The 16401-nt window shown below is 38.9% G+C and overlaps 1 protein-coding gene across 1 annotated transcript in view; it reads left to right on the forward strand.

Annotated features, from left to right (window-relative positions):
• The window catches only part of ME2 (malic enzyme 2), a 53800-nt gene that overhangs the window by 14012 nt on the left and 23387 nt on the right, over nucleotides 1–16401 (forward strand). The window contains exons 3-10 of the mRNA XM_043558852.1: nucleotides 3389–3522; nucleotides 7515–7664; nucleotides 10093–10168; nucleotides 11263–11424; nucleotides 11739–11842; nucleotides 14722–14831; nucleotides 14934–15031; nucleotides 15574–15687. Of these exons, the coding sequence (XP_043414787.1) occupies nucleotides 3389–3522; nucleotides 7515–7664; nucleotides 10093–10168; nucleotides 11263–11424; nucleotides 11739–11842; nucleotides 14722–14831; nucleotides 14934–15031; nucleotides 15574–15687 (948 nt within the window). The remainder of the gene's footprint in view (nucleotides 1–3388; nucleotides 3523–7514; nucleotides 7665–10092; nucleotides 10169–11262; nucleotides 11425–11738; nucleotides 11843–14721; nucleotides 14832–14933; nucleotides 15032–15573; nucleotides 15688–16401) is intronic.

A 16401-nucleotide genomic window follows, 5' to 3' on the forward strand; every position in this document is an offset into this window, starting at 1 on the left:
TCCTCTATTCTGCCATTGTTCCCTTCCTTTGTGGTAAATTGATATTTTCAAGTATACCAATCTAATTCCCTTGTCATTTCTTCCACTGCCTTTTCCTGAGTTGTTTTCTTAGTGGTTTGCCCTGGGGATCACAATTATCATCTTTATAACAACTTAGTTCAGTTTGATTCCAACTTAATTTTAATAGTACGCAAAAGCTGTTGCTGTATAGTTCTGTCCTTTCCTTCAGTGCTGGTTTGTCATACAAAGCATGTGCTTATGCATTGTGTGATCATCAATACAGATTTGTATTTATTTCTTTTTTTAAAACATTTTTAAAATTTTATTTTAGAGAGCACGAGGAAGAGGGGCAGAGAGGGAGAGAGAGAGAGAGAGAGAGAGAGAGAGAGAGAGAGAGAGAGTCCTAAGCAGGCTCCAAGTTCAGTGCAGAGCCCAGTGTGGGGCTCAGTCCCACGACCATGAGATCAGGACCTGAACCGAAATCAAGAGTTGGATGGTCAACTGACTGAGCCACCCAGGAGCCCCTATGTTGACTTTTATATTTACCTGTATGATTATCTTACCCATGTTCCTTATTTCTTCAAGTAGATTTAAGTTACTGTCTAGTGTCTTCATTTTAGCTTAAAGGACTGTCTTTGGTATTTCTTGTGAGACAGGCCTGCTAGCAATGAGTTCTCTATTTTTATTTGAAAATATCTTAATTTTTCCTTCAGTTTTGGATAATTTTGTAAAGACTTAGAAATTCTTGGTTGACACGTTTTTGTTTTGTATTTTTTCTTTCAGCACTTTGAACATGTCATCCTACTGCTTTATGGCCTCTGTGGATTCTGATAAGAAATTAGCTGTTCCTCTTTTTAAGGATCCCCGGTACATGATGAGTCACTTCTCTGTGCTTTCAGGTTTCTTCTTTTGTCCTTGTCTTTCAACAGTTTGAATATGTGTGGCTAGGTATAGATCTCTTTGAGTTTTTTCTGATTGGAGCTGTTGAGTTTCTAGGATATGTGTTTCTTCTAGGGTTCGTGTTTCTCATCAAATTTGAGAAGCTTTTGGCCATTATTTCTTCAAATATCCTTTTGTCCTTTTCTTTCCTTGCCTTCTGGGACTCCTGTTATACATATGTTGGCACACTTACTAGTGTCCCACCAGTCTCTGAAGCTCTGTTCATATTTACTCATTGATTTTTCTTTGTTTCTCAACTGGAGAATCTCAATTGACTTATCTTTAAGTTGACTGATTCTTTCTTCCACCTGCTCAAATCTGCTGCTTAACCCCTCTGAACTTTATTTTAGTTATTGTACTTCCAATTCCAGAACTTCTATGTTTGGTTCTTTTTTATAGTTTCTATTTTTTCAGTGATATTCTGTAGTTAGTGAGGTATCATTCTCTTACTTCCCTTTACTTCTTTAGATGTGGTGTCCTTTAGTTCTTTGAATATATTCAAAATAACTAGAGTCTTTGTTTAATTAGTACAATGTTTGAGCTTCCTCAGGGACAGTTTCTATTAGGTACCCTTTTTCCTGTGTATGAGCCAGACTTAGTCTTTGTGTATGCCTTATAATTTTTGTTGAAAACTGGACATATTAAAGAATGTGGCTGCTCTGGAAACCAGATATTCCTCCCAGGGCTTGTTATGTTGCTGTTGTCTAGTGTTGCTGCTGTTTAGTGACATTTCTGAACTAATTTTTTTTCTGCGTGTGAAATATAATTGAACTACTTCTTTAAAGTCCTTATTCTTGTTTGCTAGGCCCACTAAAGTCTGCATCATTAGCTAAGTAGTCAACTCATGATTAGACAGAGACTTAAATACCTAAGGGTTCAGTGTACATGTTGGAGTGTGTCTTTAGTGTTCAAGCAGGTTACAACTACACATTAGCCTTTATTTCCTGCTTACATGGAACCTCCAGGTTAGCCAGAGGTGGGAGCTAAGGGCCTTCTCAGATCCTTCCTGGACTTGCCTACAGTTTGTGCATGATGACCTTCTAGATTCTTAGGAATATGTCAAGCTTTTCAACCACTGCCCCCACTCGCACCCCATGGACATTTTGTTCTTCAGCTTCTCCTTTTCAGTTTTTTGGTTAGCCTGTTGTTTCCTCAGCTGTTATCTACTGCCTTAGGCAGCTGCCATGTTAAATAATTGCCTCAGATTGTTTTCAGGACACTCTTCTGGAGAAAAAGCTGTTCACACTGGGTGAGCTCCATATAAGGTTAAATAAAGACAGATTTGCAAGTGGGGTCTTCCACTGAAATAATGGCAGCTTTCCTGGGGATGGGGCTGTAGAAAAATCTCCAACCGCTAGACTCTATTTTTCAAAGTGATTATTTCATAGTGATTGCTGTTTTCTAGGCTTCTGTGGAGCTGGGGAGGGAAACATAGGAATAAGGCAAATAAAAATGTCATGAATCCTGCTTTTCTTATGAAAATTCAGCTGCTTCTCTTGAATAAAATGTTCCCTGATTGCTGAGGCCTTTGGTTAGTTTCCAGAATTCTGAAAAAGTTTATTCTGGTCATTTGGCCAGTATTCTTGTTGCTTTTATGGAGGAAAAGATTTTTGGAAGTCCTTACTCTGGCGTTTTTACAGACATCACTTTGATAAAAAGAAGTTAACACACAGCTGAATATCAGAAATTGAAAAAGATTTTCATATGACATAGGTTAATTTTTTCCTAAGTATCATTCCCTGCTTGCTCTTTGTCAACTCAGCCTCACTGCTTTCTAGTGGAAGGAGCTTCTGTTATCAGTTTGGTTTGTGTTCTTTTAAGCTGTATTCTGTTAATTTCATTTCTAATGTATGTATGGATCTGTGTATATGATTTATTTTATGGGGGGTTTCTGAATATAACAGTTAACAGTGAGTGTGTTTGATTTGAAACTTGCTTTTTTTTTCCCTTAACTATGGGTCTGGGAGATACTTGTACTACATAATTGGAGATCTGTGTTTTCCATTCCAGGAAATACCATAGGTTCCTTAAACTGTTCCATAATTCATGGGCTTTTAGTTAGTTTGTAATAGTCAAGAGAACTAGAAACAGTACTATAACTAATCTTTTTTATATGTCTCTTTATGTATGACTATTTCTCTACGATGGCTGGCTGGAAGTAGAATTGCTCTCTTGTAGAGTATGTGCATTAAAATTTAAGAATGTTTTTAAGTTGTCTTCTAAAAAGCTTAAACCTGTTTACATTTCTAGCAATGGTATGTGAGAATAACTCTTTTACCACATCCTCACTGATACTAGAGATGATCAATCTTAAATACTTATGACAGTCTGGGCAAAATGGTATCTTACTTATTTTTTAAAAATTTACATTGAAATTACATTTTGTTGGATAGATAGCACCATTGCAACCTCAGTAAGCAATAATTTTTAATTCTTTTCTCCTTTGTAGGGAATGGCGTTTACATTACAAGAACGACAAATGCTTGGTCTCCAAGGACTTCTACCTCCCAAAATAGAGACACAAGATATTCAAGCTTTACGATTTCATAAAAACGTGAAAAAATTGAATAGCCCTTTGGAAAAGTAAGAGTTGATTAGATGTTTCGTTTTTTTTTTTTTAAAGGAGATAATTGTTTTAAGTTTACTTTATTATGAGAGAAAGCACAAGCAGGGGAGGGGCAGAAAGCCAGGAGAGAGCGAGAATCCCAAGCAGGTTCCACACTATCAGTGCTGAGCCTGATGTGGGGCTCAAACCCACGAACTGTGAGATCATGACCTGAGCCAAAGTCAGATGCTTAACTGACTGAGCCACCCAGGTGCCTGAGATGTTTGGTTTTTTTTATTGATGTCCTGATCAGAAAAATTGGGAGCATTATGGTTATTATTGCATATGGAATATATGTAGTCTCAAGATGAAGTTTGCATTTTAGTCAGTTAACTATTATTTTTATAATGATTATGTTTCCTTTATTTCACTGAATGTTTGTGTTTGCTATTATAAAATTTAGCAGAAATCTATTTTTAAGCTTAAAATCACAGAGCATTTCAGACTTGAATGGAATGTTAGAAACAAAAGCTATTATCTGACTTGTATCCTTTCTATCCAACAACTTTTATTAATCATCTACTTTGTGTTTGCCACTGTACTGGCCACTGAGAGTGTAAAGTAGGTAAAAGGTAGGTGACCATATAATATATCATCCAATCCAGAGGAGTGAAAAAGAGGAGTAACTGAAACTGTCCCAGGAAAACTAGAGTGTATTGTCACCCCAGTAATACACAGCCCTGCCTTCTAGGAACTCATCAATAGATATTACACTGTGACGGTCATTGTACTCTATACTACTGTGTGCAGGACAGTGAGAAAAACGTACATGCAGAGAACATTCTGAAAGCACAAAATAGGGACTCCTAGCCGGATTTGGGGAATCCATTAAAGTTTCCTGGAAGAAGTGATTCCTGAGCTGTGTTTTAAATAGTATATTACACGTGGCAGGCAAAATGAGAAAGAAAGGCAAAATATTATGGGTAGAGGGATCAGTCTGAATGCAGAATTAAAAATATCTTCTGGGTTTGTTAAATACAGGAGATTATTGTTTGATGACTGGTGAGAGTGGTTTCTCACCAGTAAGTAAAGCAGGACTCGGGGTTAAGGAGGTATATTTCAAGCTAGAAGGAAGTTGAAGGTGCTCATGCTGTGAGGAATGAGCCCAGAAGAAAGGGTAATTGATAGAACAAGATCCCAGAGAACTGGAAGGGACATAGAGTCAAGTGCAAAGATGGAGAGGATGGGGCTGAGTGCAGAGGTAGAAGGCATAAGGTCGAGGACAGAGGTGGAGGCTGACCTTGCACAAGAAAAGTACAGAGGTAGAGGGAATAGGTTCAAGTACAAAGAGAGAACAGTGCGTTGAGTGCAGAGGTAGAGGGTGTAGGGTCGAGGGCAGAGGTAGAGGCTGGCCTTGGACAAGAAAAAAGAACAGGTCATTTTCTGGGGCAAGAGCAAAGATAAATACAGGTACAATATGGATAAGCTATGCAGGTGGTAGGGCAGAGGTTGTGAGATCTCATCCTGCCTTGTTGACCTTGATTTTCGCTATGATGTCGAATATGGAGGTTGTGGCTAAGATTTAAAAGGGCCAAGGTTGACTAGAATTGGTGAGGAAAGAGATAAATGTTTAGAATAGCCATTTAGCCAAAGAGTGTAGCTGAACAAGGACATATTAAAGGGATGGGAAAGCCCTGAAGACTTAGTGGCTTAATCTTGTTTGTATTGATGTCATTCTGCCCAGCAGTGTTGTTTTTACATGGAAAAGGTGAAATGTAACTTAATTCAGGTTTGGGGTTTGCTGGGCTGGCAAAGATGCTACATTAATTTATTCAGCTAGTATTCATTCAGGGCTGTTATGTGTCAGGCATTGTTTTAAGCTCTAGAACTACAGGAATGAGAAATTCCACCCTTTCCTTCAGGGAGTCCATGGCTGGAAAAGACAGACACTGTGGAAGGGGAGTGCAGTGATAAAGGTACAGGGGTGTTCCAAAATGGTGAAGATTTGTTCAGAGTGAGAGGCTTGATCATGGGATCCAGAGTGGGGAAAGAAGAGGAGCCAGGGAGGAGCTAATAGAGCGGGAGAAAACAGAGGGATCCAGGAGCCAGAGATCTCTCAAAGAACTGGGAAGTAGGGGCAACGGATAGCTAGCCACAGGGGAGAGGGTTGCCTTAGTGGTAATCAGAATTTCTGAGCTGTAGTAGTCCTAGGTGAGGACAAGATCCAGCATGGAGCACTCAGAGGAGGGACCAAACTTAGATGGAGGTGAAAGTGAATCACAAGTGCCTGATAGGTCTCTGCTGTCTGTTTCACAGAGCTACTCAGTCTTGTCTGTTTTCTCCCCTGGACTGAGGAGCAATCTCCGTCCCTTTAACTTCTACCTATTGGTATTATTTCTGCCTGTGGTAGCTGCATAGAAAATACTATTTCTCTTCTAAATAGAATCACTTCTCCCTGATTATTCACCAAATATTTGCACACCAGTTATATTCCACTTACTTTGCTAGTTACTGGAGATACAGAGGTATATAAAGCAATAGTCCCTAACTCATGATACCATCCAGGCTGGAGGGAAGACAGAGTCAGGAAGTAGAGTGAGAGTTGCAGAGGAGGGAGTAGGGTATTAAGGGATCTGAAAAGAGGAAAATCTGTGTGTGTGTGGTGGGGGAGGGGAACGGGCACCAAGGGAGAGAGTGCCACCTGAGCTGCATTCGGGGAGAGTAAGTAGGGACTTTGCATGCATAGGGGATGTTCAGAAGTTGCGTTGTATGTAGCAACACCAAAGTAAGACATGGGTGTATTTGAGAAACTGAAGTAAGTTCAGTATGAACATGTGGCTGGAAAGTAGGCGCAGGTGTTGCTAACTAGTTTAGAAGCATTAGCCTATTTAATGGGTGTTTGGAAAGCATTCAAAGAGAATAGAAATAATAAGAGTTATTTTTTTTTAAGAGAAGACTAGATTGGAGCAGGGGAGCAAAACCGTGTGTATACAGACCAGTTAAGAAAGTTCTTGAGGTAGCCCAGGTGAGAAATGATGCTAGCTTGGATGGGGTGAGGGTGGAGAGGGGGAAATAGATATATTTGAAAATTATTTAGTAGGTGGACTCTGGAGGGCTGTTGCTTTATTAGACTAGGGTAAGGTAGAGTGAGAGAGGGAGAAATCAAGAATGGGATCTTGGATTCCATTTGGTCAGGTGATAACAGGAAGAGGAACAAGTTTGAGTAAAAAGTAATGCGTCTGTTTTACACATATTTAATTCAGGGTGACCACTGTTTTTTTTAATAATAAAAGCATCTATGACTTAATGTTTTTAAGTTTATTTTTTATAGTAATCTCTACACCCAACATGGGGCTCAAATTCATGACCCCAAGATCAAGAGTTGCATGCTCTTCTGACTGAGCGAGATGCCCCATCGCTGGTTTGTTTTTTTTTTTCAGGCCAACATTTTCCAGTTTTTAAACTTTATTCTTGAAAAGCCATTGTTTATATGTGTATATGAGTTGACCATTGCCTTTATGCTACCTCTATGCTTTATATAGACCTGATAATGCCATTAAGCCTATTGGATTATAACTCCACAAGGACAGAGGTCACTTCTTACATCCTGGGAGTCCAAAATAGTGCCTGGCACATAGTACTTAGTAAATATTTGAATGAATGCCACTTTATTTTGCTTCCGTATTTACATGTTAGTCACTTTGAACATTAGTTCCATAAGGATAGTCTTTGCATTTCTAGTTCCTGGTATAGAGCCTGACTCTCAGTAAGGGTTCAGTAGATGTTAGCTGTTGTTTCTGCTGTTCTCCTCCTCCTCTTCTCCTTTGTCATCATCAGCATCTATAATTTAAGTGCATTTTTACTTTTGTTAATCTTTGTCCTGGGTGTTCAACAGTGATAATTCAGGGTTTTGTTTTCTGGCAGGGAAGGGAGTCCTCAGTTTTTGATGTTTGCATATGACTTTCAAAGGCCAGAACTCTAAGTATAAATGCTGACTGATGTAGACCTTATTTACTGTGCTTAATTTCAGATACATCTACATAATGGGAATACAGGAAAGAAATGAAAAATTGTTTTATAGAATTTTGCAAGATGATATCGAAAGTCTGATGCCAATTGTATACACACCAACAGTCGGTCTTGCCTGCTCCCAATATGGACACATCTTTAGAAGACCTAAGTAAGGCTTATTTTTATAACTATATTTGCAAAGATTATTGTATAGGGAAAATTGCACCCCCAGCCCCTCTTACATTTCTCTTTTATATATGCAGTCTTAGGTCAACCACCTTCCCACCTCACAAAAGCTTAATTTGGACAAAAAGGGATTAATAAAAATCCAGCATGTTGATATCTTTTGTTTTTGTACAAATAGCAACATTCATTTCTAACCTTCTGTAACTTATTTTGGTTGTTAGAACTGTGCATTTCTGTACCAAAAAAGGGGGATGTAATCTTAATTTTCGTGGCAGATTCTCCAGAATTATCATGAATATCATTTTGATGATCTGCCCAAATTAAGAGATTCTTTCTCTCTCTCTCTTTTTTTTTTTTTTTAATTTGTGTTGTTTGTTTTTTCTTTTAGAATTTGTACGAATTTTAATTTCAAATAGTTGTGGCACCTCAGCTATTTTAAGTAGAAAGAGTACTGGAATGGGCATCTACTTAAGTCTTTCAATAAGTCACTTTCTCCTTCTGAATCTGTTTTCATATGAAATAGGGATCCTAGCACCTCTCAGAGAGCAGCTGAGAAGGTCAGATGAGGAACTGATGGGACAATTCTTTACAAATTTTTGATTAATTTGTGTTTTCTTGTCATGTTCCTCTAACCTGTCCTTTTCTTCAGTCCTCACACCTTTCCCATGTCCTGCTTACACGTTGATACAAATGTACAAATTCAGACAGTGCAGGATAGCATTGACCTTCACTCTCCCCTCATCTAGCCTGGTGGCGTTCAGACCTTAATGTGCATACAGAACACCTGTGGGACTTAAAATGTTGATCCATGCCAACCTTCCTCTCCTTCCCGTTCCCAAGATTCTGCTGACAAAGAGAAAGGTCTGGAGATCTGGATTTTAATGACCGTGGTTGGCGATGGTGCTGCAGGTATTCCCTGGAAGACCCTTGGAGAACAAACACATTGTCTTGTTCTGTCCTATGTGCTGCCATCAGTTAATGAGTCTTAAGCATTTCTTTTTTTTCTTTTTCTTTTTACATTTATTATTTTTGAGAGACCGAGAGAGACAGAGCACTAGTCAGGGAGGGACAGAGAGAGAGGGAGACACAGAATCCGAAGCAGGCTCCAGGCTCTGAGCCGTCAGCACAGAGCCCAACGTGGGGCTCAAACTCACAAACCGTGAGATCATGACCCGAGCTGAAGTCAGATGCTTAACTGACTGAGCCATCCAGGCGCCCCAAGTCTTAAGCATTTCTTATGTTAACCCAGCTGTTCAGCTCTTTTACATTTCTTTTTCATTTAGAATAGTGTTTCTCAATCCAGATTAAAGGATTAAGATAAAGTTAAAAAATACTGATGCCTAGGCCCCACCTAGAGATTCTGATTCATTCAATCTGGAGTTGGGCCTCTGTGTAGGTATTTCATAAAAGCTCTTGCTGTGGTTCTGATGTGTACCCAGCACTCAGAATGGACTCGAAGCATAAAGAGCATGGTTTTTGGGTGAGGACAGGTACTGTGTGTCCATTATGCAGTATAGTGCTGCAGGGGTGTTTTTTTGTTTTTTGTTTTTGCATTGAAGATCATCAGTAAATCTTGGTAGTTTAATTGACCTAAACTCCAGGCCAGTTAAATCAGGATCTCTGGAGGTGGGACCCCTGGCATTTTTTTAAAAAGTTCATCAGACAACTCTGTTAAGCAGCTGTAGTTGAGAAACTGTTTAAACTGATTTGAGATGGGATAATAATGCCAAAGCTGAGATAGGTACCAATGAGAAAGTTAAGTGTAAGAACCAGTTTGAAGGCACTGGGGACCTGTTGACCCTCACATCTGCCTGACTCATTTTCTACAACCTATGTTTCTCCCCCATCCCCTTCTCCCTACCTCTCTTCCTTTTTAAAAATCTGGATTATTTATCTCAATTGGATAACAATACGCTGAGTGTTTAAAATAACTTCACTTTTTCCTAATGCTTCAAGGACATCCTTTTTTGTGTGAAGTTATTTACTGTAGTTTTCTTCTCTCCCTTCCTGCTGCTTCATATTTCAAATTTTCAGTTTTAGTGAGTTTGAATCAGAGTGTATGTAGCTTTATTATGCTCTCCTGCATTAGTGGTTTATTTTTGTACTGCCTTTTACTGGAGGTGTCTGGAGTTTATTTGAATATGAGATGTGGAAACATTCCTTCTTGGGTAACACCATCACATCGTATAATAATCATCTTTGTTGCAGCTACTGTGTGAGCAATGCAATTATAGTTTGAAATAGTTGAAAATGTTTGAAAATAATCCAGTGTGATTTAGCAAAATCTGCTTGGAAATGATACTGTGTCTTGATGTTTTATTACAATATCTAAATATTCCAATTATGAACAAAAACTTAGTAGAAAGCAAAAAACTGTTGTGAAATGCAAAGGTGTTTTTGTTCTGTTGCAGGGGATTATTTATTTCAATCTCAGACAGAGGTCATGTTAGATCAATTGTGGATAACTGGCCAGAAAATCATGTTAAGGTACTAATAGCACAACCTTCCTCTTCACAATGTATTTTCTTTCTTTGTAAGTTATCTGAATTTCAAAGAACAGTTTTCATTGTTGCTCTGATTTACTTTGCATTTACATACATGCAGATTTAGTGCCCTGAGGAGATCAGGATAGTAATACTTACAAAATGGGTGACCAGTATGGAGTTTACCCTGGGAAAGAAATTGGAACTAGTTCACACTGTGAACCTGTCACTACCACTGGTGTTTCTTGCCTTCTTTTTATTCCTTTTCTGTTTCAATTAATGTTATTGCCGGTAGAGAAAATACATTAAATGCCATAAAAAACTTTCATTTTGGTGGGTGGTGAGAGGATTTATTACGCCTGTTTTCTTCTAAATCCCAGGTAGATTTAGATCCGTAGCAAATATAAAACTCTTTGAGTTTCAATTGTAATAGATATAAATTTTCATCAGTCTGGCTGTCTTTCATAAAATAAAATCTGATGACTTATTAAGATCTTTTGGTAGGCTTTAGTGCTTATTATAGGCAGTAACCTTACTTGCCTTTATAATATGTCTTCCTCACCAAAATAATCTTTAATGAATAATTATTAGTTGTAGTAATCTAGAAAAAATTTGGTCAGATAATTACTCACAGTATCATCTTAAAACTTGGTAGGTATATTTTGTATTCTGGATCTCCCCTCAGCCCCCCACACACTGTTGCTAAGGTTTTTCTTGTTTGGCCTACGTTATTATGTGGGAGTAGCATGTTGTTCATTTCTAAACTTGATTTTCTCTTCTGGTTAATCTCTGTCCGAAGTTTGCCTGCCTGTCCCTGGTTTAGTCTTTGTGAAGATATATAAGTTGACTCTCCAGTCAGAAGCATTCTGTTCCTAAACCAAAGACAGAGGAAAATCAGACCTAGTTCATTCTCATTTTTATACCTAGATTCTAAAGTCCTACAGTTTTAAGTATGCTTGGTTGGTTTATGTTGGAAGTTAATCAAGAAACAATTTTGTTTTTAAAAGAGTGAAAATATACGAAGAGACTCTTTTTTTCAAATGCTTTAGTACCCCATTTTTGGCAACTTTTAATTTATATGTATTTTTTGTAATTAAGGCCGTTGTGGTGACTGATGGAGAGAGAATTCTGGGTCTTGGAGATCTGGGTGTGTATGGAATGGGGATCCCAGTAGGAAAACTCTGTTTGTATACAGCTTGTGCTGGAATACGGCCTGATAGATGCCTGCCTGTGTGTATTGATGTAGGAACTGATAATCCAGTGAGTAAAACAATTTTTCCCCTTTGATCTTTCTCTCATATTTAAAAAACAAAAGTTTTATTATATTCTTCTTTTGAAGATAATATAAGATGGGAAAATGTTGTGATTAAAGCTAGTCTGTCTTGAACTGTGCTTTTGATATTTATACAGATAACAGTAAATTAAGCCTATTAAGAGATTCTTGAAGAAAATGTAATGAATTTTTAAAAATTACGATAGTAATTTTTTTATTTTGCAATTTTTGCTTTATAGAGTATGTTTAAACTGGTGATGTAACAAAATGATTTTATGTTTACATTTGGTCTATTTTGTAGGCACTCTTAAAAGATCCGTTTTACATGGGCTTATATCAGAAAAGAGATCGATCACAGCGCTATGATGACCTGATTGATGAGTTTATGAAAGCCATTACTGACAGGTATTTTTTAAAAGGTTGAGTAAATGGAAGAATCTTTAATTAATAAAAGAAAGGAACCACAGTTTTCTTTTCCTTTATCTCTTTTGAAGATGGGTACAAAGAGATTAAATATTTGAGAATTTGGGTTCTGTTCTGCCTGCTTAGATTCTGATGCTGGTGACACCCTTTATACTCTGCCTTGCTTTCCTGAGTTATTGGACCTGCTGTAGGAAGTCTGTATTCCCTGCTTCTGCCAGACCCTCCTGTCCAGTTCTCCCACCCCTTGGCCTCCGGGCTCACTTGCATCGTTCCTGGGACTCTCATGCAGCTTTTGTGTTTTAAACTTGCTGATCTGGGGTGCGGGTGGCTCAGCCAGTTGAGCATCAGACTTCAGCTCAGGTCATGATCTCGTGGTTGACAAGTTTGAGCCCTGGGTCGGGCTCTGTGCTGACAACTCAGAACCTGGAGCCTGCTTCAGATTCTGTGTCTCCCTCTCTCTCTGCCCCAACCCTGCTCATTCTCTCTCTCAAAAATAAATAAACGTTAAAAAAATTTTAAAAATTATTTGCTGATAATTGGGGCTCCTGGGTGGCTCAGTCCGTTAAGCACTTGACTTCAGCGCAAGTCATGATCTCATGGTTCATGAGTTCGGGCCCAGCATCTGGCTCTCTGCTGTCAGACCTTCTGTCTGCCTCTCTCTCTGCCCCTCCCCTACTTGCACTCTCTCTCTCCCTCTCTTTCCCTCTCAAATAAATAAACATTAAAAAAAGAGTAATAAATTTGCTGACCATTGCTCCTCCTGTCTCTCCACCTCTGCAGCATCTGACCAGGTTTTCTACTGCTTCATCTTTGAAATTCTCTCTTCTCTCAATTACTGAAAGGCTTTCCTAACTTGGTCTTTCTCTCACCTCTTTCTGTCTTTTGTCATCTGTACTGGTTCTTCTTGCTCTCTTCTATTAAGTGGGGGTACATTCATAGTTCTTTTCTCTTTGAGTCATGTAAGCCATGACCTTCAGGCATGTGACTCCTGAACTTACCTCTAGTCCCACCTCTCTCTGAGGCCTGCATTTCTAACATCCCATCTAGACATTTTGTTGCTACTTCATATTTGTGTCCAAAACCACTCTTTCCCTTAGCAAGCTGCCTGTCTTCTCTTTAGCCAGCTTCTATTAATGGCAGCAACATTTACCCTCTGGCCAAAACTTTGCTTTTGCTCTTATCTTTGACTCTTCCCTCCTTCTCCATCAGCCCTCTATAGTGTCTGTCAGTCCTCAGACCCAGGTGGTACTACCACGTAAATGCCTCAGAGATACGTCTCCTCTTTTCCATTGCCACAGCCTTTCTGCACATCTTCATCTTTCTCCGGGAGGCTTCTAAGCCTTCCTTCAGTTTCTCTCCTCTCCATTTCATCTCCACCTTATCTCTCTGCTACTCTTTTATTATTATTTTTTTTAATTTTTTTTTTTTTTAATTTTTGAGAGAGAGAAAGACAGAGTACAAGGAGGGGAGGGGCAGAGAGAGAGGGAGACACAGAATCTGAAGCAGGCTCCAGGCTCCGAGCTGTCAGCATAGGGCCCAACGTGGGACTCGAACCCACCAGCCTGGAGATCATAACCTGAGCCGAAGTTGGCCGCTTAACTGACTGAGCCACCCAGGCTCCCTCTGCTAATCTTTTAAAAATGTGCACTTCATCATGTCATTCTTTTGCTTGAAATCTCTCAGTAGTTTCCTGTTGTTTGGGGGTAAAGTTCAAACTCTTTATGATACTAGCCCTGCCCTACCTTTTAAATTGCTAGTACATAGAAGATACTAAAAATTAATGCCTTTCCCTAGTCAAAGTTGACATACCTAAAACTAAATGTTTCATCTTCCCGGAAATTGCCACCTCCTCCCCGTCTCCTCACTTCCCTACCTTGGACAATAAATAGTACCTTCGTAGTCATCCAGATTGCTTTGGCATTTTAATGGCGTTTCCCTGACTTCCCAGGTGGCCCTTATCAAGTTCATTTTGCTCATTCTAATGTCTTAAAATTGTCCCTTTAACTTCCCGTGGTTTTTCCTTCAGATTCTCTTGTCCTTATACCATAGTAGCCTCCTGGCTGCTTCCTGCTTCTCCACACACCAGTGTGTGTTACACGTCACTGGCAGGTCTGTCCTTCCTAACGGGTCTTCCCTTCCCTGCAGCCTTCAGTGATTTTACCTTGGATCCACAACAAAGTCCCATTCTCTGATTGTGCATTTAGGATTCTCCCTTATCTGGCCCCAGCCTACCTTAACCAACTTCTCCTTATTCTTTCATATAAACCCTGAAATATATAGCCTGATTGTTGACAATTCAGGTTCACCAAAACGCACCTTGTTTTTCTTCCTGCTTCTTTACTTTTTGTTCTTTCAGGGCCCAAATGAAGTCTCCTCGCCTCTTCAAGCCTTCCCTTACCCCACCTCACCAAGATGATTGATGTCTTTTTTTTTGAATGCCAGTGAACTCGTACAGAAATTATTTTTTAATTTCTTATTTAATATAAACTCTTCCTTAATATACTCTCCTGTGTTGCTGTTTAACTGCTAGTACAGTGAGAATATACATGTCAAATAGATACTTTATGAGAATCAGAGGTAAAATCCCTTTCTTTTTAGGAAGTTATTTCATGCTTGTATGTGCTTGGTAACACTTGGATATAGTTTATGCCAGTGACTATCCCATAGGTCCACCTCATAAATTTTTCTGAATGAGTAGTAGATTTCTACATTTCGACTCCAGTTTTTCACAGGCTCTCTGAAATTTGCCAGTTGCCCATTTAAGGGATACATTATTTTTAAATGGGATGATAAAGAATATTAGAAAAGCTATCTAATGGTGGTATTTTCAACACAGCCATTATGGGTTTCGCTGTTTTTAGATATGGACAGAACACACTTATTCAGTTTGAAGACTTTGGAAATCATAATGCATTCAGATTCTTGAGAAAATATCGAGAAAAGTATTGCACCTTCAATGATGATATTCAAGGTAAAGCAAAAAAGAAAACCTTAGGTTTTTGACCCCCTACTTTCTTTAAAGGTTTTTAACCTGCCCCTTTTTTATTCTAAGAAATCTTTCTTTTCCGCACAGGGACGGCTGCAGTAGCTTTAGCAGGTCTTCTCGCAGCACAAAAAGTTATTGGGAAGTCGTTCTCAGAACACAAAATCTTATTTCTTGGAGCAGGAGAGGTAAGTTTTTGTAAGCTTTTAGAGTTTAAAATCAACATCATCCTTTAGAATTGGCAAATGGGGCATAATGAACTTTTCATTTTGTTGAGATCTTGTGTGAATTGAAGATCTCTATTATAAAGTAGATCATTTAAAATATGATTAGAGAGGGGCGCCTGGGTGGCGCAGTCGGTTAAGCGTCCGACTTCAGCCAGGTCACGATCTCGCGGTCCGTGAGTTCGAGCCCCGCGTCGGGCTCTGGGCTGATGGCTCAGAGCCTGGAGCCTGTTTCCGATTCTGTGTCTCCCTCTCTCTCTGCCCCTCCCCCGTTCATGCTCTGTCTCTCTCTGTCCCAAAAATAAATAAATGTTGAAAAAAAAATTAAAAAAAAAAATAATAAAATATGATTAGAGAGAATATTATAGCAAATCAACTTTTGTGTGGTTTATTAGAGAAGAATAAACCAAATATTCCTCATAACACATAATCCTCATATATAAAGTAACTCAAGCATTGTGCCTTACCCTCATCTTTAATTTTAAAATTTATATTTTGTTGGACAGGCTGCTCTTGGAATTGCAAATCTCATCGTTATGGCCATGGTAGAAAATGGCCTCTCAGAAGAAGAGGCACAAAAGAAAATTTGGATGGTTGACAAGTTTGGTTTATTATTTAAGGTAAGGTAATTAAATCTTGGAGAAGCAAAAGAATGTTGTTACAATGGTGTTTTTAGTTTGATTTTTAAAATATTACCAATTCTTAAAATACTGTATTGGACTGAACTGTCCAGATTGTACCAGTTGGGGACCTTCCAGTATATTCTCAACAGAAATCCTCCCGTGTTTTTTTGTTTTTAAGTTTATTTATTTTGAGAGAGGGAAAGAGAGTGCATGCTCGTGAGTGGGGGGAGTACAGAGAGAGAGAGAGAGAGAGGGAGAGGGAGAGAATCCCAAGCAGGCTCTACGCTGTCAGCATGGAGCCCAACGTGGGGCTTGATCCCAGGAACTGTGAGATTGTGACCTAAGCTGAAATCAAGATTTGGATGTTTGACTGAGCCACCCAGGTGCCTCCAGTCTACTTTTTGTCTTTTATAAAGACTCTTGCTTTTTATTTAAATCATAATCTCCATGTTGGCATGGACATTTTCTTTCTTGCTTTGTTCTCTGAGTCTTAAGAAAGCAAGTAGCCATACAAATAAGATTGTACTTGACCTTTCTAAAACTAGGCTTTATATGGGAACTCAGAAGTTTCTAATTAAATTGTTAGCAGGACATCTGACATTTGAGCAGAAATTCTTTAACCATTTGGAGATCATAATCCCTTGTAGCAGTCTAACATGTCCACGGACGTTTTCTTGAAGCCAGTTCATGGATAATAAGAAGCTTCTATCC

The sequence above is a fragment of the Prionailurus bengalensis genome, chromosome D3, assembly GCF_016509475.1.
Source record: "Prionailurus bengalensis isolate Pbe53 chromosome D3, Fcat_Pben_1.1_paternal_pri, whole genome shotgun sequence".
NCBI lineage: Eukaryota > Metazoa > Chordata > Mammalia > Carnivora > Felidae > Prionailurus > Prionailurus bengalensis.